The sequence below is a fragment of the Phasianus colchicus genome, chromosome 17, assembly GCF_987193195.1.
Source record: "Phasianus colchicus chromosome 17, bPhaCol1.hap1.1, whole genome shotgun sequence".
In the NCBI taxonomy this organism is placed as follows: Eukaryota; Metazoa; Chordata; class Aves; order Galliformes; family Phasianidae; genus Phasianus; species Phasianus colchicus.
Window position 1 is genome coordinate 8,633,773 of NC_143452.1, and position 24,179 is coordinate 8,657,951.

At 40.1% G+C, this 24,179-nt stretch overlaps 3 protein-coding genes and 1 long non-coding RNA gene across 8 annotated transcripts in view; 2 read left to right on the forward strand and 2 right to left on the reverse strand.

Moving 5' to 3' along the window:
* Positions 1-2,740, forward strand: part of COL9A3 (collagen type IX alpha 3 chain) — a 34,616-nt gene extending 31,876 nt beyond the window's left edge. The window contains exon 32 of the mRNA XM_031589966.2: positions 853-2,740. Coding sequence (XP_031445826.1) covers positions 853-1,028 — 176 coding nt within the window. The 3' untranslated portion in view covers positions 1,029-2,740. The remainder of the gene's footprint in view (positions 1-852) is intronic.
* An 89-nt stretch (positions 2,741-2,829) lies between these two features.
* On the reverse strand, positions 2,830-7,760 carry TCFL5 (transcription factor like 5). 2 transcript variants are annotated; one of them, XM_031589983.2, is made up of 6 exons: positions 7,013-7,760; positions 6,192-6,378; positions 5,052-5,214; positions 4,222-4,462; positions 3,666-3,807; positions 2,830-2,994 (listed from the first exon to the last, which is right to left on the reverse strand). In XM_031589983.2, the coding sequence occupies exons 1-6, from the start codon at positions 7,624-7,626 to the stop codon at positions 2,848-2,850; spliced, it is 1,494 nt and encodes a 497-aa protein (XP_031445843.2). In that variant the 5' UTR covers positions 7,627-7,760; the 3' UTR covers positions 2,830-2,847. The 2 variants fall into 2 exon arrangements, with proteins under 2 accessions (XP_031445843.2, XP_031445837.2); XM_031589977.2 differs by having other exon boundaries at positions 4,222-4,465.
* Positions 7,761-8,014: 254 nt separating this feature from the next.
* On the forward strand, positions 8,015-9,717 carry LOC116226939 (uncharacterized). Its single transcript, XR_004166435.2, has 3 exons — positions 8,015-8,299; positions 9,065-9,148; positions 9,543-9,717. It is a non-coding gene; the product is annotated as an uncharacterized LOC116226939 (long non-coding RNA).
* Positions 9,545-24,179, reverse strand: part of DIDO1 (death inducer-obliterator 1) — a 47,326-nt gene continuing 32,691 nt past the window's right edge. For all 4 annotated transcript variants that reach the window (XM_031589914.2, XM_031589933.2, XM_031589924.2 and 1 more), the window contains 8 exons: positions 23,568-23,684; positions 23,243-23,350; positions 22,890-23,025; positions 22,217-22,763; positions 21,185-21,338; positions 20,426-20,515; positions 19,546-19,741; positions 9,545-13,917 (listed from right to left, as the gene is read on the reverse strand). In XM_031589914.2, the coding sequence (XP_031445774.2) occupies positions 10,547-13,917; positions 19,546-19,741; positions 20,426-20,515; positions 21,185-21,338; positions 22,217-22,763; positions 22,890-23,025; positions 23,243-23,350; positions 23,568-23,684 (4,719 nt within the window). In that variant the 3' untranslated portion in view covers positions 9,545-10,546. The remainder of the gene's footprint in view (positions 13,918-19,545; positions 19,742-20,425; positions 20,516-21,184; positions 21,339-22,216; positions 22,764-22,889; positions 23,026-23,242; positions 23,351-23,567; positions 23,685-24,179) is intronic.

Here is a 24,179-nt window from a genome sequence, read left to right on the forward strand (position 1 = left end):
TCTGTATCATAACTCAGTCAGGAATGCAGGTTTAGAGATACAGTTGTCCCTCAGGGAGACAGAAGCTCATTTTACAATATTTCTAAAAGCTTGTTATTATGATTCTATGGGAATTAGAGTTTTGTGAATTATCTTTGGCATGAGAAAGAAAAAGAATAAAAGAAAGAACAGCTCAAGCCTGCCGAAAACCGAAATTGTTTCTGCCAATAAACAAAACGTGTATTTCACCATGAGAAAACTTGTGAAATTAGACACATTATGAAGGAAACTCCTTATCTTTAATGTCAACAAGGTGTTCTGTATTGTCACTTTCCTTCCCCTGTTCAGAGTCTTAATGATGATCAGACTTTGGGATGAGCAGTGAGTTGAAGCAGCTGAATGCCACTGCCTCCCACTAAGGAGGGCCCTGGAGAACAGGAGGTAGGGGTGGGCAGGGGCTCACACAGAATCCCTTCAGCAAACTATTCAGGGACCCTACAAAATAAATCTGGTTACAAATTAACAGTTGTCCCTCATGGACTAAGATAGTAGCAAAGTGGAATCCAGTTCTGCTGTGGGCAGCAAATGTTAAAAGAGACACATGTGGTAACAATATTAAACATGCAGTGTAATATTAAACACCCACCTTTAACTACACTCAGGTAATTCCAGTAAACCAAAGGTACTCTAAAAAAATCCAACACAGATACTGCAGACTCAGGGTAAATTTATTCAACATCTTGTATTCAACAAGTCGTAACAAGTCTGATATACAGATACTCAAAGTATTTAAGAACTTTAAGAGAGTTATAATTTTTTTTCAATGAAAGTCAGGAAATATTACATGTAATGTTTTTCCCCCTTCTTGTTTAGGACTTCCTGGTGTACCTGGAATTAGTAAAAATGGTCGGGATGGTGCTCAGGGTGAACCCGGTCTTCCAGGGGATCCTGGTACTCCTGGAGCTGTTGGGGCTCAGGGAACTCCAGGCATATGTGACACATCAGCTTGCATGGGAGCTGTCGGAGCATCGACTTCCAAAAAGTCATAAAACAGTACAAGAAGTGGAGAAGTGACTGAATATTTAAATAAACAGTGCATTGTAAGAAAACAGACAATCTTCCTAGTGATAAATGGACAGATGTTCCTTCTGTTATTTTAAGTGGAGACTTTGACACAATAATTCAGTTCTATGAAAAAGAAAGCATCAGATGAAAACTGTAACTAAAGATGCTTTATGAGCATTTTTTTCCTCCTTCCCCAACACTTTTCCAGAATTTTTACTTCTAAATCACCTCACCTTCTTCCCTGCCTCCCTATGTTGAAGAGACCTGCAAGAGGAAGTGTTCCTTTTTACCATCATCTCCAAGCTGTACTAGTGCAGCTTTTCCATATAAATGTTTGAGCCTTTGTCAGTTGAATTCCTCGGTGCTGCTCCCACTGACTTCAGCCATGCAGGTTTGTGCACTAACATCCACATTGTTCAGGTTTCAGGCACCTAACTGCTGCTTACAGCAGTGGAAAGGAGGCATTTAAGCATCCAGTATTTTAACACCTTTACACTCTGGGCTAAGACCATAGCTTAGGTATATGCTGCCTATTATCAGTATTCAGACTGCACCTCAAATATTTGCCCAGCCTAGTAATTACTAAGCCTCCTGCAATCAAATTCTGCAAAAGGTGTGATGTATGTATTTTAATTTACAGGGGAGAGTTTTTGTATTTCCATATGATAACAAAGGAAGTTAAGTAACAGCATTTTCATGTCCTCAACTTAAGCTATTTGCACAGTAATCATGAAAGAAACCCCAAGTAAGAAAGGATGCTCTTCTAAAGTTCAGCCAAAAAAGACTTGTATGAAGTGTTGTAAAAATAAAAGGAGATTTTTTTTTTAAACCTTTCTTTGTGATGTTATAAATGTCACTATACACATGAAAATGAACTCTATATTCCAAAACTGTTTTTCCTAGGATTGTTTGGAAATAAATTGCTGCAAAATTGTCAATATCCGTGATTTCAAACAGTATTTACTTTGGGAGACCTTTCTGTACTTCAAAACCTGCTGGCATCATCTATTATCACTGAAATTAATAAAGCTCAGACCCTATTCTATTTCTGCTCTAAGTGCTGAAGCTTATCAACAATAGAGCCCTATTAGTCTTTAAATATTAAGATAGTTTGTACATTTAAATAATCCGCTGTTTACAGTATGCCATTTTTGGACTAAACAATACAAGAAACTGTTGGACAGTCGTGTGAAATGCATTAAAGTAATGCACCACTCTAAAAACAATGCTAATAGCTTTGTATTAATCTTTGGGGTCAAAAATGTTAAAGTACAGCAAACGAACTCCATCATAGCAGCGCAGTTTAGGAACTATGCACTTATTCAATTAACCTATGTAACTTTCAAACTTTTAATGAGAAAAATGGGCATTTTAATACAGTACCTTATATTTCTTTTTTACACTTAAAGGATATATTTGCACATAGTTCTTAAAGTAACAGGATAGGGTGATCTTCTACAACAATTCTTAACTGTACTGTATCACCTTAAAGAAAAGAGGGAAAAAAATCCAAAGCAGAACCACAAACAGAAAAGGAGCAAAAGGAGAAAAATAATTAATAGCTGCCATGGCATTTTCTTGTTTTCTCTAGTCCCAAAGCCCCTTTAACAGAACACTGATTTATACTGCTGGCAGTCAATTTCCATTTTCATTTTGAATGATGAATGTTTTCTTTAAAGCTCTATTTATGTGTTTTTACAAGTTATAGTTTAGCAAGTCACTTCCAGAGCTTCTCACATAAATTAATCACAATAAACCAAAGCCCCGCACGTAAACAGAGATAAATACAGTTTGGGTCATTCCTTATTTATCCACACTTAGACAATTCAAGGCTACTTGGTCTCCATAGCCATGCTGCACATTCTCCTGAACTGGACATGTTACAAACGAATCCGATCTGGGCACTTTCAGTCTCCTGCCTGTTTTGCCACAGAACACAGTCTCAAATTCCTAAAAATCAAAATACAAAAAGAAACGAAGTTTGATGGAGGTATTTACTTGAGACATCTGTTTTTGTTTCACTGATGTCTTGAAGAAAATTAATGTACCTTTAACAATAAGCACCGAGGGACCGTGTTCCATCTGTTCTCCTATGATACTTTTAGAAGAGACAGAATTGCTCTTGGGCTGCAAGTAGGGCTGTGGTAGTGCAGGAGCTTATGGGACATACAACCCTTTACTACTCAATCATTTTAAGTGAGCATGGGCACATATGTAGCTCAGAATCCCATCATGTGACCACTGGCTCACAGCAGCCAGCTAGAAACACCACTGTGAATAAGTGGGGAAGAGAGAAAAAAGAAAGGAGAAGAATAGGAATGACCGAAGAAGGCCCTAATTCTACAGACAGCCCCATTCCTGAGTATGATACTAACTAAAAAAAAAGTAAACCCAATCTGAAAATTCTAACTGAAGGCAGCCTACGATACCATACTACTGAACTGAAATTTTGCAAGGAGAGCTGGTCAAATAAAACAGCTTTATAAAGGATAGTTCAGTGACACAGTGGTCTTTTACTAACAACACCCAGAAGAAACATTCCATACACTTCAGCTATGTTATGACAGCTTTAGAGGTGTTTCACTATTTGATCAAGAACAAAAATGAAATTAGATTTGAACCTGTTTCAGAGAATCACCGTGCTTTTCCTGAATGTACTTCAGAAATGCAGTTGTCCACTGTAAGGTTGTTGCTTTATCAGTATCAGCAGTGCAGAACGGAACCAGAAGATTCAGTTCATCACAACAAATCCGGATTCTGCGCCTACAAACAAATTCAACAGATCAGCAAGATGAAAGAGAAGGGAAAAAAGTAATAATAATAACATTTAAAGGACAATTGGTCTTATCTGACACAAGCCATGACCTCTGGGAACTGCTTTTTGTTTTATTTTAAGCTAACTGTCTTTAATTTCCTACAGTCTAAACTTATAAGTTTGCATATTAGTGGTGTTATATACGAGTTAGTCACCTCATCTTTCTAGAGCAGCCTGCAATGAGGCACATACACTTTCTTCTAATAAACACCACACCCTCACCACCTGCACTGCTTTTTCTTGCAAGTAAAACAGAATACATCAAATTTACCTTCTACTCTGGAAAACGACGGGACTGTTAGAGTATCAGTATCTTAGGCTTCAAAAAAACTTTGCATTGCAGCTCCTCATAGAAAAATTACCTTCTGTCTCTCTCCATGCGGTTATGTCTTTCTCTTCGCTGAGTAACTCCTTCCTGCGTACCACTCTGTACCTGCACACTGGAATGTGACTGTGCTGACTGCCAGGGGCCCTGGGCAGCTGCAGTACTCTGGCTATCTCGCATATTTTGTATCTCACTAAGAGGTTTGCGATCTATGTTTGCATCCATTGGGCTTATTCGGCTGCAACTTCTTTTGTTTATCGCTTGCTTGCATAAGCTGTCTTCTTTGCAAAACAAAGAGGAAAAGAACCTATTGATAATCCTCCTACTGGTCATGGAAAATACTGAGCAGAGAAAATTTATTTGTTGTTGTTTTATGTGGAACAATCCTGGAAGCTTTATGGCCAATCTAGATTGACTCTTACGTGTCCTAAACCCAAAGGCACCACTTGCTGATTCATAATCCACCTAACTTCCATTTGCTCAGAGAACATACAGAGATCATGCCTACCTTTAATTAGCATTTGAAGAAGTCCTTCAAATGTTCTTCAATTTGATAACTGGATCTGCTATATCAACTTTCGGGTCAAAAAATGTAGAAAGAAACCAGTTACTTACTCTAGACCCAGAATTTCAAAGATATTTTACAGCCTCAGGTTTTCTCACTTCAAGCCAGAAGAGCTAAACACCTTTGTAAATATAGCTAAAATTACAGGCAACTTTTTTCTTTAATCTATTTCCATATTGCCCACTGTGTATCTCAAAGACCACACCTAGTATGATTCATTGCACTCATATTCATTGTAGAACATATGCACATTACAAAGGATTTGAAGGACAGAGAAAGCTAAACAAAGATAGATGGTTTACCTCCAACTTTAATCCAAACTTCCTCGGGCAAAGCTTTATTCATAGCACCTACTGTCTGTTTTGTGGATTCCATTTCCTGATGGTAACAGAAAGAGAATGTTCTGGGAATCCCAATCTCTTGATGTTTGGCAGATTCCAAGATAGCACAAGATGTTCCAGAGGCCTGTGAAAATCAGAAACGGAACATTTAGGAGGACTACATACATAAAAAGACAATTTTAATTATCTTTGTATGAAGATCTTAAATTTCAGCTTCATTAGTCAATGCGTTGTATGAAAATAAATCTCAATTACTTCTGCACACTGCAACCATGGCATTTTATCAGTCTGCTGAATTTTAGTTCTACTTTAACACACTTCTGGCATTTCCTGAGTGCCACACCACCTCTTTTGCTTCAGAGGTTACAGGGAAAAAGAAAAACAAAACACCACTTTTCCCATCAAAACAAATTAGAAAATAAACAAACAATAGAAAATCTTATTTGTTAAACATCTCCTCCTGCTCTTGTACAGAATAAGCGATACAATAAAAGAACATACATATAGATATCTTTCTCCAAGATACTCATAACACTATAATGTGATGGAAAACACAGCAATGACAGTGGAGTGGCAGAGTCCCAGGCTGCAGCAAGTGAGGATAAGCTGAAGTGCAGCATCAATGGATGCAGAAACAAAGGAATAAAGCTGCTTACCTTTGGAAGGCCTCAGGTATGCAGGGATCTCCAGCAAGATACACACAACCTCCACTGCCAGCCCTTAAATGAGGTCTGAGAAGGAGTGGATCCTGGCTCCACCCCTTCCAGCCACTCAGGTACACCGCATGCACCTGAGCTCTGCCTTCCCACCAGGTGCTCCATCACTGCTCCCAGATGTGACTCAGCATTTCTGCTACATCTAATGGCTACTGCTCATTACCTCATGCACATTACTGCATGACTGAACCACTAACAGTCAGTTTGAATAATTTTGATAACTTTAAGATTAACAGATGCACAAACTATAAATTGTACTGCTCATGTCTATCCAAACCGAGTCACACTTTAACATAAAGCTTCGCAATTCTACTACATCTGGAAGATTAACATCATTAGCATTTGACATTTGCAGAGTACAGTTAATGGAGAACATACGACCTACCTGAGCCTGTGAGGAATTAGCAGTTCCAGCAGCAGAACACGCATTCATGGCAAACAGTGGATGTGTGAACTGTGGAGAAGGCGTGGTGGGTGTGCTCTTGTTTTTCACCACTGCTGCACACTTGTTCTGATGTTGATGAAGGGGGACGCCGACCAGCTCTGACGGCTGCCGAATCAACGTTACCAAGCTACACAAAAACACACTGAGGTGAGTAGTTGAAAATGAGGTGCACAGAAAAACAATCACAGCTACATATTCTTCGGTAGTTAACATCAAGGAACCGCTTTCATTTGTTGCAAAATAATAATAATCTATCAGTTGAGAAGGTGTTTTATTCAGTGCAGTAACAGCCTCAAGGAAATGCTTAGCAGAACGCTGATACAGTTACAGGGCCAAACTGTTTACAGTGTATAAGAAGACTTCCACTCAAAGTGTTTATCAGAGCCAAGCCTCTAAGTTGTATCGTTCATTACAACAATCAACTGCCCCACATCATTTTGGTAGGATCAAGAAGCTGCCTTGCTTTAACTTGCAAAACCAGGCAACGTTCTTCTCTCACCTTTACTTAAATCACAGCTTGTTATCAATAATAAAGTTGTAAGGTAATTAATTTTGTGATGACATTCAGTGCCACTGATGCGATTTGCGGGAGGGCAGAGCGCAGCTGCAGCCACGTGTGAGCGCTACAGATTAGAAAAGTGCAACTTACAATGACATCGTGTGCATTAAAGTACCCATCGTAGGCTTACGTCAGAAAAGCAGTTCGAACTCTACGAAAATACATAGCTTAACGACAGAAACTGAAATTAAGCACAACACACTTGTTAAGAGTCACTCCAGATTCTTGGGGTTCTTGGCATCTGGGGTTTTCTGTCTGGATGCTGTTGAATCTGTCCTCCAATCGAACTCTGACTGCAGATTTCGATCTGGGCTCGGCTGCCATCGCCACGTGCTCAACCACTACGCTCCCTTTGCTCACCCCAGCAAAGCTCTCACCGTGTTTCGCCCTCAACGAGCCGCGCCCCGAGCCTTCCTCAGAGCCGCCCTTGGGCGTTTTGTCTGCTTGGCCGGCGGGGGGGTTCACCTCACCGAGCAACATCATCCTGAGCTCCTGGAAGTCCGCGCGGCCCAGGCAGGGGTTCGAACCGGGCCCGCCGCCGTCGGCGGTCGCTCCCGCCTGGCCGAGGCCGGGGAAGGCGGGCGGGCCGGCGGGGCCGCAGGAGGCGCAGCCCTCGTCGGGGGGAACGGCAGCGCCGGGCCCGGCTTCGGCCTCGCCTTCGGCGGCCCGCGGCTCCACGTGCGCGTACAGCGCGTGCTGCAGCTGGCCGTACTCCATGTCCGTCATCTCCACCAGGCTGAGCTCCGCGGCGCTGAAGCCGAAGCTCTGCTCGCCGAAGGACGCGTCCGCTCCGTGCTGCGGGGCGGGCCCCGCCATGGCGCGCCTACCTGACGGAGCCGCGTCCGTCCCACGCGCTCAACCACCGAACCCGCCGCCGTCACGGCCGACGGCCGCAGGGCAGCGCCCGGCACACGGCTCGGCCCTCCCCGCCCGCGCACCGCCGAAACGGCCTTCACCTGCTCTGCTCCGCTCGGCTCCCTCAGCCGAGCCCCCGCGCCAGCAGCCCGGGGAAGCGCGGAGCTGCCCACAGCCGGAGGGCGGCGGTCCCTCACCCCCCGCGCTCTGAAGGGAAGCGGAGCGCCGCCCGCCGCCCCCCGCCCCGCCCTATCGCTCACAGGTCGGACGGCAGCGGCCAAACCCGCACGCGCGGCACGCGGCGCCGCCAACCGCCGCGCGCAACCGCCCGCCTCGCGCATGCGCGCTGCGCCCCGCCAACCGCCCCGCCGTGCTGGCGGCTGCGCGCTGCCCGAGATGCGGGCGTCGCCCGCCCGAACGGAAGCGTTCGCTCCACGGCAGCGCCTCACGCTTGGGGCGGTTTGTGCGGTGGTTTCTGACACGGCTCCGCTCGTGGCCGTGTGCTGCGGTACTGAGAACACACACCTGTTGTGACAGGCTCCAGAAACAAGCCTGATCACAGGCGCAGAAGTGCTATTCTAGAACATATAGATCCGTGCTGTACGAAATCCTTCATACGGTCTCCCTTCAGGAGGTTCATAAAGTTTACTATGAGGGCGGTGAGGTGCTGGAACAGCTGCCCACAGAGGCTGTGGCTGCCCCGTGCCTGGAGGTGTTCAAGGCCGGGTTGGATGGGGCCCTGGGCAGCCTGGGCTGCTATGAAATGTGGAGGTTGGTGGCCCTGCGTGTGGCAGGGGGTTGGGGATTCGTGATCCTTGAGGTCCCTGCTCAGAGGACCTTCAATTGAGGGCCTTTTGTCCTAATTCAGATAACAAAACCTTCGGAATAAATCAGGGCACGAGAAAAATTCTCTCAGTGAGAGAAAAATCCTAAGAACAAACTTTCGTGCGCCTTTTGGAACAGCTACGCATAAATATCCATTAATAATGGTGACATCCTGCAAAATGTCATCTTTTGGGGTGGAAATGAAACCTGTGGCCCATCAGCCTCTTGTGGTGATTCCCCTGGGCTTGCTGAGAGGTACCAGAGATCAGGTACCAGGAAATGATGGACACAGACACACTTCAGAAACAGACAAAATTTAACTGTAGATGTTTATTCTACTTACAGTAACAAAAACCTGTGAACTCCCATATCTTAATGTACAGTGCTATATTTTGCCATATAAAATACAATTTACAGAAATTTCTATCAAGTAAACCTAAACAAACACACTTGCTTTTTGCATACTTTTATGTATGTCTTTAAATTAGAAACATCTCATTAAGAAAAAATCTTACACCATAGTAGATGTTTGTATTTAATAACACCTCTCTGCATGTTAACGTGTTCTTTACAGGTTCATATTGCAATCATTCCAACCAGCAAACCCGTGACGTGTGAGGACTTGTAAGACACACCAATATGAACTGTATAACCTATGGTGAGATACATGACATGGACGCTACTTGTAATGTAGAATTCAAGGTGCAAATGTTTGTAGGAATCTAATTTTACCTTTTTCAAAACTATTTTATAAAAATATGAAAATACTTAAGCAACTATTAATTTATGTAGTCAAATTGTAAACTAGCAGGGTTTTCTTATTTCATACTTCAGAATTATGTACTTGAAGAATACATGAAAAGTAGCTGTGTAATGTATTTCACAGTAAGAACTTTCCCTTTGAATCATGACATCAGGTGTTACCAATCTTCTTTCCAAGCTTAATGCATTTAGACCATTTTCAATGGACAGTCTTATATACAGTGCCAGTATTAGCAGGGGCTGACAAAAACAGTGACATTTTTGTGTTGTCTTTTTTTTTTTTTTTTCAGAAGCAGAACACTTTTAGACTGGAAAGTACAGGAAAATGGTGACACTTCTTAAATCTCTGGCAGCTTTCTGCAAAAAGAAAACAAAACCCACAAAATGCCCCACATGAATCAGCTCAAAGGAACAGACAGAATGGTCTGTTCAATAAAATTCTTTTTCGTTCCTTTGGTATCCCCATTCTTTTGTAGTCTTGATTCTTTGCCAATAAATCTCTGATGTTTTTAAAAGTTTTGCTGGTTATAAAGGTGCTACTCATATATGCTCTTTAATTACGGGTTTGTAAATATGTGGGATTTAAAACTCCTCACTTGTACACTTAACAGATGGATTTTAAAACACAAAATAACTGTATAGAGAAAGGAAAATAGTGCACTTTAAGCTTTTAACATTCCTTTTCCAAATCCTCTGTCAAATAATAACACTGTTCTTCTGCAGCCTTTTCCTAAACACATAATCTTTGCATTGTAAAGAAAGACAGCAATATTGGACTCCTTTTTTAAAGCGTGTGCTGTAGGAACAACTTGGACATCAAAGTATCACATAAATGAGATGTAAAGGTATGGCTCCTAGGATTTTGATTAAATTCTCTTATAAAATTACAATTCAAGTTACTGGAAAACATAACTTTATAATTTTAAAAAGCAATATGCTCTTCTTAGACTTTTCCCATTTCTGTACCGTAAATGGAAATTTTAAGATAAAGATGCAAGTAGAAAAAAACAAAATTTCAGAACAGGTAACGCTGTGAATTTTTGTAATAAAAACGTTATGCACAAAATGCAGCAAGTGAAAGTCCAGTATGTTCTTGCTGTTTACATATTTGAGTATTTTCATTCACAGTTCTTCAAAAATTACTAATTTGTCAGTACGTTTTATAAGGCTAGATTTACAACAGCACTTTTGTAAAGGTGAGAATATACAGTATATACAGAAGACACTGACTCGGTCCTTGCTATGTTGTAAAAGTATCTTCTTATTTATAGAAAATACAATTGCAGTCACATTTCTATGACTGAGTAGTGGAAGATGAAGCTTCTGCCTCTGATGGTTTCTGGCTTTCCTTAGGTGTTTCTGGCTTCACCTCTTTACTAGTTTCCCTGGTTTTGCTCCGATCTTTCCGATCTTTCCCTCTTTCACGATCCCGATCTCTCTCTCGATCCCTTTCTTTTTCCCTGCTTCGATCCCGGTCCCTGTCTTTATCTCTGTCCCGATCTCTGTCTCTGCTTCTTGATCTCTCCCTGTCACGTCTTCTGTAGGATTCTCTGTCTCTGGTTCTGGCTCTGTCTCGGTCTCTGCTTCTTTCCCAGTCTTTAGCATGCTCGGAATCTTTCTCTCTATCTTTGTTTTGGTTTCTGTCTCTGTTTTTATCCCATTCCTTGTCCCTGTGTCTCTCCCAGTCCCTGTCTCTGTTCCAGTTTCTGCCACGGTCTCTTTCCCAAGGTCTGCCATGTTCACGATCCCGTCGTCTTTCCTCAAAGGGTCTACCTTGTCGATTATCAGCTTGCTGAGGCTCTGGCTGATCTAAACCCTTGTCTTTATTTCCTCCCTCATATCTCTCTCTCTGTCTCCCTTCAAATGTCTGGCCTCTATATTCAATATTTTTGCCTTCTCGGAAGTCAGGTGCTGACCACTGTCCTTCTGACTCATGCCCTTGTCCAGAAACATTGGAAAGAGATGCAGATGGTCCAGCCTCCTCCCACATGTCTTTTCTGTGGGCTGATAGATGGCCTGGAAGGTCTAGGAGTGGTCTTGGGGTTGACTTCATGCTTTGTTGTGACTGACCTTGGAAATGAAATCTAGAAGGAGGTTCATTTTGCTCTGGAAACAGTGCAGGTGAGGGTCCTCTTGGTCCTCCATACTGAGGTGGTGGTGGACCTCTCTGGTTGGCAAATCTGGGAGGGGGACTCCCTCTCCGTTCTTCAAATGGCTGTGGCAAAAGTCCTCTTGGGCCAGGTCCATGATTTGGAGCTGGACCTCTTTGCCCTTCAAATTGATTTGTGTGAGGCCCTCTTGGTCCCCCAAAATGGCTAGGGGATGGACCTCTTGGCCCTCCAAACTGAGGGCCTCCTCTCTGTCCCTTAAACTGAGCTGGTGGAGGTCGTCTTTGACCTCCAAAAGGAAAAGGTCCTCTGTTTCCCATAAACTGAGGTTGATCAGATCCTTCAAATGGTCCTGGAGGCCTGATCATCTCATTGTATTGGGAATCTGAGAATTCCCTTTGTTCCATGTGAGGTTCCATGTGATCTTCAAACTGAGATGGTGACATTCCTCTTGAAACACCATAAGATGGGGCAGGGCCCCTATTATCACCAAAAAGTGGAGATCCGTGCTGTGAAGAAAATAAGGAAGGGATGGGACCCTTCTGACCTCCATATCTCCCAGGGGCAGGTCCTCTTTGCCCATCACTATTTGGAGAACCGTGCTCTTCTGAGAACTGTGGTGCCGGCCCTCTAAAGTTAGGTCCATGAGGTCCTCCAGGTGCATTGTGTATTGACGATTGTGGAGGTCCTCCTTTCTGCCCAGACAAAGAAAATGGAAGTCTGTTTTCTTCAAAGTGCTGTGGGAGAGGCCCACCCTCACCCTGAATTGATGTAGACTCAGTTTGTTCTACAAATTGATGAGGCTGAGGGTTTCTTTGTTCTTCATACTGCAGTGAAGACAGACCTCTCTCTGGTTCATAGTGACCACCTGCATTTTCCTGAGAAGTAAACATTGCATTTGAAAAAGAATCTCTTCCTATTGCTTCCTTTGGCTCATTTGACCATGATACTTGATGCATATCTTGCAAAGACTGGCCGTCATTTGATGCGGAGAAATTAGGCTGAAAACACGTAGTTGGAGGCGTTGGAAGCAGCACTTTGCGTAAGGGTTTGGATGTAGAGGGCTCGCCAGGAACTGTTTGACTTACATTCTCCACATTAACTGGAGCAGTGTTTTCAAATTTGCTACTAGATGCCTCTTTCTGTGACACTGTACAACCCTGTTCACTTGAAACCCAGTTATCACCAGTATAACTAAGCTGAGGAGCAGACATTAATGTATTATCTTCCTTACCAAGTGAAGCTGACAAAGCACTTGGAAAACTTGCTGGAAGAATTTCTCTTGCGGGTGTTTCATTCTGTACTGCCTGCGGCTTTATTCGAGCATCAGTACTGTCATTTATTTCTGTTGCCATTCTTCTGGCTTGTCGAGGATCTCTAGTCTGCCGTGGGTCAGAGGCCTGGTTTAAAACTTGTGCTTGTTGATTTGCAGATGAAGGTAAATCTACTTTTTGTACAGCTTGCTGGCCCTGTTGGAATAATTCAGTCTTTATTAAGGAAGATTTTGGTGGTGGTGACATTAAAGCATCAGACACTGAAAAATGAGCCATTGAAACACCAACAGCTGCTCTTTGTTGTCTGAGGGCTTCTTCTTGCTCCTCTAGCTGCCTTTTCTGTTCTTCTATTTGCTTATTTAATTCTTCCAACATTTTTTGCTGTTCCACTAAGGATGAGGACGCAGATAAGTCAGGTACGTATGGAGCAGATGTTTCTGTAGCACTGCTTTTAGCATCCGTATACATTTTGTTAGGCAAATCATCAACAGTAACTTTTGCTTCTTCCAAGATAGTTTCATCTTCTGGATCATAGGCCTCATCCTCTAGTACTGCTGTATTACTCGGCTTTTCCACATTATAAAGTTTTTCACTTTCACCTGTCTGCATTTCAAAAGCTTTCTCTGGATCATATTCTTCCTCGGGATCATACGGTCTGTCATCTTCCTCCTCTTCTATAGCTTTGTCTTTCGACATCTGTCCAAACTGCTGTACAATGGGATCTAACAAAGGAACAGCTGCCATACCTCCTTCAGCAGCTGCCTGAGCTTTCTGATTTGAAGACTGGGCAGTTTCAGAATCCTTAGCAACAGGTTCAAAAGATTTCTTTTTTCCAAAAAGTGTCTGCAGGATGTGTTCGAGAGGTGTGGCAGTTTTTGAGGATGAAGAATGCGTAGCAGTAACACTTGGAGAAGCAGTGGTTGAAATCGGAGGTGGTGCAGTAGTTGTGGTTCCACTTTTAATCGAGGACAGTATTTTTAATACTGAAGGAGTAACTGCTGAGCTTTCTGGAACGGGAAGCGGGGGTGGAGGCGGCGGAGGAGACCCAGGTGGTGTTGTACTTACAGCTGAGTCTCCAGAATAAAGTGTGTATTTTGGAGTTTTCTTTTCTTGAAAAGAAGCTACTGGCCCCTTCAAGAACTGCGATGGTTCTGCTTCCTCTTGCAACTGAATCCGACTTCGCTTTTCCTCTATTTTGTCTGTTTCCATGCCAGTAGCGAGACGTTTCCCTTTCTGGCAGATAACCAATCCAAGAATTAAATTTGGACGTGATGATTCAAGACCTGAAAGAGAACAGAAAGATTGTATATGTAAAAACTGTTTTTATCAGTGCTTTCAATAGAAACTCATTACATTATACAGTGGTAGCTACAAATGTCGTAACAGTAAGTTCTTCTGAATTTCATGCGATGACTGATCGGCGATTCCATCAGTCCACAAACATATGTATCTACATTTATTTACTATTTATGTATCTGCTTATATGTGAGAAGAAACATTTTAATCCCTTCCTTCATATTCCTTTAATATTGTAGTAACAGGAGACTTTGCTAATGTTGCTACTGTTCAACTACTGAAGTTCTCATTTTTGTATTACTACTTTTATTCTTGTCCGCTCCCACTCCCTCCTCAAACAGTTCCTGTAAAATAGTTTGTAATAATGTAGTATACACAGATATATTGGACAAGCAATCTACCTTTCTGTAGGGCTGAACTAGAATTTAAGAAGCACAGCTGAACAAAAAGAAAGCTCTAATGCTATTAGAAAACCTTCCTTTGATTTTTCTTACAGATAAACCACATGGCACTATTAAACTTCGTAACAACAACAACCTCAAACAAACTGTGTTTGGAAACAATATTAAAGCTTGTAACTGACTCCGATTACTTTTCTTTTTTTCCCCAGCTAGATATCATTTTAACATACGTTGAGAAGTAGGGAAACTGATAACTGACATAGCAATCCAGCACAAGAGCTTAAGCAGATACGAGTTTAGTATGTGGGAGAAAGGGACACTGGGTATGTTTGCCTTCTCTTCTAGAAAGCATTTAGTTGGGTATGAATTTGGCATGCTTGGCAATTTGGCAAGTTGTTTTTTAACCCTCTGTTGTAGGATTCAGTTTGATGCTACAGACACTGAGAGCAGAACTGCTCCACTGTGAAAGCTTCTGACTTGAATCTCTGGAAGTGTTTATCCGAAAATGACCAGAAAGTTTCTAGAAAACACAAATATCCGTACGTCTGTTTCATATTATTGTGTTTCTTCCCCTTACATTCACAATTCCCACTGGCACTTGTGGAAAATAAATATGACCAGAATAAAGGACAGGGAATGAATCCTTTAACAAACATTTAGAGGCAAACGTAGAAAAACTGTATGAAGAAAGGCTTTCTTATCTTCTGGATTTAATGACTTCAAAGAATCCCTTTTAGAGTCCACATTAATTACTATCTGCAACCAGCTAGGAAGCAGAAATACAAAAACACAAAACAAATGGCCAAGTAACATAAGTGTAGTTAAATGGCAAGGAATCTGAAACCTACGCTGCTCCTTCCACTCACGAACCTGTAACAGTTTCACAGTTTTAAAAGCATAAGATACTAATTTACGTGCATCTTTTGTTGCTCTTCCTAAACAAAACCCTCTGCTCACTAAGGAACAGTTTACACCACAAAAAGCTTCCAGATAACAGCAATATATAAATAAATAGATAAAAATCCCATAGCTGCAGATAAATATTATCTGTGAACAACAGGCATTATGTATGTACTTTCGGTGAAACAACTGAATGCAAAGCTTTAAAGGGACTCCTAAATTCACTAATTAGAAAATTGTATCAGCTGTTTTTATTTATGTAGCTGAATTTCTATTTGTGTTTAATAGAATTCATCTTTTCCAAGTTATGGTTGCTAAGATTAAACTCAGAGACCATTAAAATTAGATTAGCTATTTTTAACTGAAGCTTTCTAGGTGAGAAGATACCATCACATACAGATTAACCTGAGTTACATTTTGACCAGGGAAGTCAACACTTCTTCTTCTGCGAAAGTTTGTACTGCAAGAACTGTTCAGTCTGCTGCAGTAACACTGCAAAACTACCACTGCTTTAAACCTTGTATTGCCAGCATTTATTATATATTTCATTAAGCCTTTCTTTCTGCCAACAAAGCCTTGCCCCATCGTCATCAGTGCTTGCATTTCTTATCCTCAATTCTTAATTTAAACCTCACTCTCCAAAAAAATTTAACTGTAATTAACAAGGACTGTAATTTTTTTCAAATAAAGGCAATTAACTTGAAAGTCTTATGAGATCTCTTCACAGCTGAGGAACAATCTCTCCTCTGAAATTGTGTTCTCCTGATGGTAACTGGTATAACACAGTGAGTGTAATGGGGAGAGCAGCAAAATCCGGACAGGCACTAGAAGTACTCTTTACAAAAGGTCAGAAACAAATTGAGGCCAACCTAAATTTTACTCAAGACTTCCTATCAGAAACAGCTCTCATTTTAAGTATGACGAGAAACAAGAATAATTAAATTTGACTGAATGTATTCTAGATATCCATAGCTGATTTTGCAGTTCAGCGTTTGAGTCTGACATAGTTCTGTGGTTGAGAGGGTGTTGGATGTGCTGCTTTCTGTAATCATTCCCAATCTGCAATGTATATTATTTCCTATTTGTAGATTTAAAAATTCAGTGCTATCTTTATCCTCCAGATAAAAGATTTTGGTGTTCCTTAAGTGTTGCCAATTTTTACTTTCTTTCAGTTAGAAAAATGTATATGAAGGTAGCAAATACAGGAAGAAAGTGAACTGACTATCTTAACCAGAACTAAGATTAGCTAATCATTTAGTACATACACAGATCTGCCACCATAAGGAGAGCAGGGATGGCGAGATGAACAATGAAAGCAGGCAGGACAGGAACTAAACAAATAATTATCTTCAGCCAATCCAAGATCACCTGGAAAGCACCGTATGAATTCTTGGCTCATCCAATTAAAATCCATTTGCATCCTTTGCCTAAAATCAGCTCCAGCCATTCTGATCACAATGTATTACATGCACGTTAAGTTAAAATCTCTAGGCATAGTCCAAAAGACAACTTCAGTGGGAAAAAGACCATCCACAGCTTACAGCCTGAATGGACTCAGTAGTGAGCTACAGTTCACACTGAGTGAATTTATCAGTTCATGAGTAATGACTCCACATCTGGTCAGTGCTGACCACTGCAGAGTAGCTCACAAATCTTCTCAAAAGTCCTAGCAGGCATTCATTGTTCTTCTGTCATTAATATATAGCTCATTTACCTTTACACAGAGACTTGTGATTTACACAACTGATCACAACACGCATCCCAAACACTGAATTATTCAAACAGGCAGGTTTCAAAAAATCCATCAGATCATTTCCGAATCCAAAATATCATTTCTGAATCCTGGTTAAGAATCAGAGATCATCACTAATAGGGTAAAATTTAAGCACAAGTTCAAGACAAATTCCAGTGGTAAGTTAATAACAGCCACAACTGAATCTGTTTTGTTTAGTCAGAGAACAAATCACGTTTTAAAATTTTGATAGTGTAATTTTACATTAGAAGTTTGGCACAACCCACTATCTACATTCATTCATTCCAGAGTGAGCAAACAGGAAGAGCTTAATTTGGATGGAAATACAGAGCAGAATGCTGATCTACCTGTATCTCCATTATCTCCACATCCATAAACAGGTTTCGTGATCCATAAATAGGCTGAACGCCTAATTTTAGGTAATATTGAAAATGTTGGCTGAAGTCTCCAACTACTGCTCAGTAACTCTCTCTTACAAGCCAGCATTTTAAGTGCTGCAAGCTAAGTTGGCAGAACTTTCAGTGCTAAATTATTTATAAAATATTTAACTCTTTCTGATTTGAAGTCCACATGCTGGTTTTATTGTAACTAAAGCCATTAAAGCATTATATACTAAATATCAGCATTGGACATGTATTTGCTTTTCTTGTCCTTGAATACATTTTTTCATAAGGTCAGTTTTGCCACGTTTATACGTATAATGGCCACATATTCTATCTAGTTCATTTGTTGTTGTTGTTGTTTTTTTCTCCCATTTGTTGCAATTTTAAGAGCATTCTAAATAGCATGAAGATATTCCAGGTCTTCATTCTGTAAGAAAACACACCTCCAGTTTTAAACTGTCAAAAGAGATAACATTTGTGGAATCTCCTTTGCTGACAAAAGGGCTTTTCTTACAATTAGTCTATTTTAAATACGTGGTCCTTGCTAGATTTCCAGTATTGCCAATAAAGCCCTCAATAAATCACTCTTTCTACTTTTTTTTTTTTTTTTCCCACGAGTTGCTTTGACATCCACACGTGAAAAGTGCTGAATAACTTAAGTGTGTATGTGAAACAGAAAAGTAAATTCACATACAGGAAACTAACACACAACGTAGAGTATCCCAAACACACGTTATATCCAGTAATACAATATTTGAGGTGACGTAAATAAATGTGAATTTTCTTCCATTTTCCTCTGTTTTTAAATCACCCACGTCAATGTTTTTGGAGATCTTCTATGCACTATAGCAGTTCAGAGGTCCTCAGTCCCGTTCCAAATCCAGTTCACCAGAGAACAGGAGAAATTCATAATCCGTATGTGCCTGATGGAACTGGCTGAGACAGCAGGAATATCTACTAACCAGGACTTCTGGAGTGACAGGGTTTTATTGTCCTCTCCCTCCTCCCCCCTCCAGCTATATTAACCAGCACATCTTACACTGTCTACAGCATAATGCTTTTAAAGTACTTTCAAGTCTTCTGTTAGAAGGCACACAATTAAATTTAAGGAGACAATGACCACTTTGTGTAAAATATTTTTATTGAGTATAAAAAAAAAAAGGTGAATTCCATCAGACGCCATTAAAGAGTATGGATTACATGTATTTTATGCTATGGTTTGAATACATACACAAAAAAAGCAAGAACAGCTTACCTGATATTTTTTCCCCCATGTACTGGACTCTGGTTTTAAATACAAAAAATACAACTGAGAACAACTATGAAGTAAAGCCTTCTATAGAAGCTTCCAAAAAGAGTGAAGTCTAAGTGGGTCTTCCATTAATTAAAGCTGTCTGTACCTTTGGAACCTTGCATCTATCGCAGTGCTTTAACGCACTTTGCCTAACAAATGCAGACTTCTATTTGCCTCAAACACAGAGAAACTTCAAGCCAAATATTACTTCCGATAATTTAAACTATAAATAGAAGAATGGAATGTAACTCACCTACACCAACTGCTGTCTACTGCCTATCCAAAGGAATATGATTTCCCCTGTCCCAACAGCCTGACTGTCAGAAGTCAGTGATTCATCTGGTTGGTTCTGCCAAGCACGGGACACTTCAAACAGCTTGTGCATATGTGTTGCATGAAGCACAGTGCAGAGCAGCCTAGCGGCCAATATAGTGAAACCACTGTAAATATTACCTTTGTCTTCACAGATTCCTCTGAGGGCTGAGTTTCCCGCTTGATGTAAGTGACAGTGCACCATTTGTAGGGACCTAAGGCTTTGTGGATTTATGGCTTGCTGAAAGTAGGTTGGGTTCATTGTGTTCTTTGTTTGTTTGTTTGTTGTCACTGTTAGGTTGTTTGTTTAATGTGGCTGTTCTACGTGCTCAATTTTATAGCAAAAACATCCTCCTAATAGCATGTATGCAACTTGGTGGAAAGGCTATGTGAGTTTCACACTATTTTACTTTGAGACGGTTGACTTTGCAACTTTTCCCTGTATAGTCTGTAAAAATGTTTTTGTATGAAATATATACTTTTAATAACACGTTAAACATTCAACAACTTGCTGCTGATTCTTCTTTTGTGATTTTACCTAGTGTTTAATCTCCCCTATGTTTTGTGCTTACCTGGTCCCTCAAAGGGCAAGAGTTTGGAAGGTATTGGGTCCTTAGAACTCAGTGGGATCAGGTAGAGATCCTTGACATGTCTGTTGTTATTAGCTACAACACCAAAACGACCACGACTGCTAAAATAGGAGTAGAGAGAGATATAGGCCACTTCCTCTTCTTCTGTGGCAGGGTGGAAACGAATCAAACACAATTCCTGTAATACAAAAGCAAAGTGGAAAAAATTCAACCTGTAGCATATCAGCAAATAAAAAGGTAAATGGTAAATTCCAGGGTTAAAAATAAGCTGTGTACTTATTGATCCACTATTTTTTCAAGGGACACTATCTTTAAGACAATGCTATTGTTCAATCAGCAAAATTAAAACAGAATTAGGCTTGTCTTTTTCAGAAATCCCAATTACTTATGTATCTCACTTCAAGCTATCCCTCTTGAGGTTTTGAATACTCAAATAATTATGAAAGAAATGGGAAAGTCTTAGTTTCGTAATTATATCTACATGCTGTGCTTCAAGTTTTACCACTTCTAAAGTGGTTTTAATAGTACAACTAAATACATACACTTAATGATAATGTCCTGGTTTTCAGGTTTTTTTTTGAGTTTCTGTCTTCGATACTGAATATGTAATTGCTTACAGTTAATCATTAAAAAACAGTAAGTAGTATGAAGACTTAGCTGCTATGTAGGGGAAAGATGATCAGCAGCTTAATAGGCAAAGCTTTCTTCAATGAATCAATTTCAAAGCAATAAGTGGTGTCAGTAGTTTTCTAGGTTTGATCTGTGCTAGTATATCCTGATTATTAACTTATATTATCAAAAGTTGTCATTTTTCATTGCTGCATATTTCTTCTGTATTTTGCAAAGGATTTTAAGTGAATACCTTAGAAAGCGAAGATTTGAGTTTGCCAACATAATCCCAGACTGTCTTCGGTGAGATCCTCCCACCAATATGAATTGTATCTGGTAAATCCTAAACAAGAAGTATTACATGGTAGTATAAGCCAAGAGACTTTAGCTTTAACATAGTGCAGATTGCCCCATCCCAGCAGCCCAGGGGATAATGCATTACTATATTTTAATGGACTTGCACGTACACATTTCTAATTTCAAACATTCTAATTTCCAAATTTCAAAGTGTTAATCATTGCCAAACAAAGACAGCAGTGGAAGGCCAAGTACCTTTGTTCACCCACCAGCTATAGATCTCAGCTTTGTCTTATAGGAAAGCTGTCATTTATAACAGTTAATAAATTAAGGACAGTATTTTTAATAAATGGCTAAAGAAATATTTTTAACAGATCACATCAGTGATCCATCTGGTTGTGAGCAGAAGGTGGCACCTATTTTAAAACGCTAGCTATAAAACTTCTTTTCAAAACCTGAACCTGAAATAAAGCTATAATTCCATGGCAGATACTCACATATACATACATACATTTAATAAAAGATGTGAGAATTCTTCACAAATTTGTGAGGAATTTTTTAAAAGCTATTTTTTTCCTTTAGCTACTATTCCTACTTCTAAAGGGATGCCTGTTTACCACTGTCAGACTTCCAATATAATACACACAGTGACCGTAGCTTTCCTAGCAACTGGAATTGCAACATATTCTGAACACGTAAGCATGTCAGTGCTAACCTCACTAAGATAATCAAAGCACCCGGAGACAGGATATGCTTTAGTGACAAATTTGGCCACACTTTGCATGTTAATGAATCCTTTCCAAATGGTGTTGAGACGAGAGAGGAAGAGGGAAGTGTCGCCGTCTTGAGGTGAGCGTGGCTCTGCAACGCTGTAAAACAAATCCAAAACAGGAAAGTTACAGATCACAGTAACAATGCTTCTTTTCTTTTTCTTTTCTTGCCTACTCCTAAGTAACAGAATCCTTTGTAATTGTTTTGTAAATGTTTTCCATTAACTAGGTATTAATGGGAAATGTGCGGAATAATTGAAAATATACTTGTAGCTACAGACAAGCAAAATGATGCTGAAAGTCATGATGTTTATAGAATTAGGGTTAGCACTGGAAGTACTATGATCCTGAGTATTAAACAACTAATTTGAATTATGTAGCTTCCACTAAACGAGACAACAATATGCATCTGAGAGAGAATCTCATCTATAGGGAGTGGGTATGAACAAAACTATTTTAACTGCAGTTCCATAAGCATATCCTTAGCAACGCTTATGTTTTCTATGATATATATGTATTCAGAATACATTAACAACGTACTTCCTTTCAAGGTAAGCAAATGGTTAATTTTATGAATATAAATTAAAGTCAGATGTAACTTTTATTTTCATATGCTTATTTTAATAGATGAAAATCTGAAGTACATTTAAACCATCTCTCATATACGCTCACTTTCTATACTTGAATCTATATGGAGATTTTACCAATAAATATTTTTAAGTTTTATTTCCTGTTAAAACACATTGTAGTATCTTTGCTGTCAATATATACTGATGCTCAGAAAAAATTTACCAACAAAGGAAGGTAAATGAGGAGATTATTAATTAAAATTTTGAAACAAGCTATTTGAACTTTCAAGTTGAATGTGCCTTTTGATTACTGGCAGAGGGGGGGTGAGAGGAAGAGGAGGATAAATTGACTTTGAAGGTAACTAGGCTAAAGATTCAGTAACTTAGCTTGCTATTAAATATACGCACTTGATACCAGGTAACTGATGAACAGCTAAGTATCTTGGATCTGGTGAAGATGACGGTTTTGTTAATATCGATTTGGGGACAGTCATAACTGGTTTTGATGTTTCCTGCTTTGATTCTCCCACTGAAACTTTCTCAGATGCAGGACCAGAACGTGGGGTTGTTGCTGCAGTACCAGAGGAGCTGCCCAAGGCTGTCCTCGGGTCTCTGCCAGAAACTGTTACAGTTGTGACAACTCCACCAGCACAAACAGCAGGAAGAGCTGGAGCTTCTTCAGGGACAGAAGAGTCAGTATTGTTCTGGACTTGAGTCGTAGGAATATAAGATCTTTCTGTGTTTGACTGGGAAACCACTTCTGCTGCAGGTTCAACATCAGTTTCCATTGCATCTTCAGGTACTGCCTCTTTGGCAGGCTCTGCTGCTGCTGCTGGTGCAGAACTTTCGTACTTTGGCTGACCTTCTGGTTTTGATTTCGTCTCCACCTTTTTAACAGAAGCCACCGACTTTGACTTCTTAGCTGGTACTTCATCCTCAGATGCTGAAATCTGACCTATAAATTCATTTAAAATGCTTTTGGTTACTATTTAACACTGAAAATGTTTGAGGAGAAAAACAAATAAACATGCAAAGCCCTTCAGAATTCTTCTAACGTCACACAAAGTCAACACGTAGATACCTGTACAAATTTTGCAGTTTAGATCAAAAAGATGGGCTCGGTGCTGACTTGTCGTATCCTTCAACATACTGCTAAAAACATCCAAAGAAGGAGCACTGTTTGATTTTGGTACACTTCGTGCTGACTCTTGCTGCTCCTAAAAACAAAAAAAAATTCTGGTTGATCATCAATTTCAACCACAAAGAAATACTTTGGGAATGTAATTAAAAGAAAATGCTCACAGCACACCTACGAGGTAATATTCTTACAGCTCAATGAAACAATTCACATTTCTGAGGAAAAATTTGAGGCCCTAGTTAGTTACCACTGACCTCCTTTGAGGTCTTCATGCTAAAGCAACAGCTAATACTTACATCAGAATCAGACACTGGTGGAGAGTCTTCCATATTTAGATCAGGTGCATGTTCTCGTTTCACAGTTACCTTCTTGACCTCATGTGATTTTTTTCTTGACTCCATCACCTGAGAGAAACAAAATCACTTCAGTGAGAAGACTGCATACTTTATAACTGCATTCTGTACTTTCTTATTAGTTGGTTAGTGGAAGAGAAAAAGCCTACTGAAACTTAGAAGTATTTGTACTTCATTAGGAAGAAAACAGTAATAGGAGTGCTTAGGGCTGGTGAACTTGCTTTTAATTCATACCTAAGGACATACTGGGAAACTGTACATCACTTACTGCTTTGGTTGGTTTCTCTTTCCATACAGACAGTTCCTTAGATAAAAGTTCTTCTGGTTTCATTCTCACAAGTTTCGATAGAGAGATTTCCCCATGAAGAACGCGATGAAAAAGTCCCTAAAAACAAAACACACTGTTGCTATGCTGAAGAGAACTGTCAGATAACAAAAAAAAGATATGTAGTGTTGAACTGTCAAAACACGTTTGGATTTATTAATTCCTTATTAAAAATATTAATTAATTATAAGCAAAGTGGGACAGGTACAGCAATCAGAAAACAAAGATGAAAGAAACATCAAGTACAAATTTCCCTCATTATCATAAAAAAGTCAATTTAACTGAACAGTTATTTCAGAAGTTGAATGGCCACTTCTGTTTTATATCTACTACAGAAATTAGGGGGAAAAATCCCACAAAGTTTGAAGTGTTTTCTAGTAAATATTTCCACCTGCAAAAGGTTTATTTCCTTTTAAAACAATCACGTACAGAAGTAGTATCTGATACATACTACAGAACGTCACAGGAGGAAGAATGAAGTCTATAATTAAGAATGCCATTCAGTGAACATTCCACTCCAAAGGCCCAGACTTAATAAACATGATCCAACTGAAG

Excerpts from the sequence above, each read along its gene's own strand:
- TCFL5 (XM_031589977.2), bottom strand. The coding sequence starts at position 7,626 with ATGGCGGGGCCCGCCCCGCAGCACGGAGCGGACGCGTCCTTCGGCGAG. Across the intron at positions 6,379-7,012 it reads TCTGGAGTGACTCTTAACAA|CTTGGTAACGTTGATTCGGC; the intron begins GTGTGTTGTGCT and ends GTTTTTGTGTAG. Across the intron at positions 3,808-4,221 it reads CGCATGGAGAGAGACAGAAG|GCGCAGAATCCGGATTTGTT; the intron begins GTAATTTTTCTA and ends ATTTGTTTGTAG.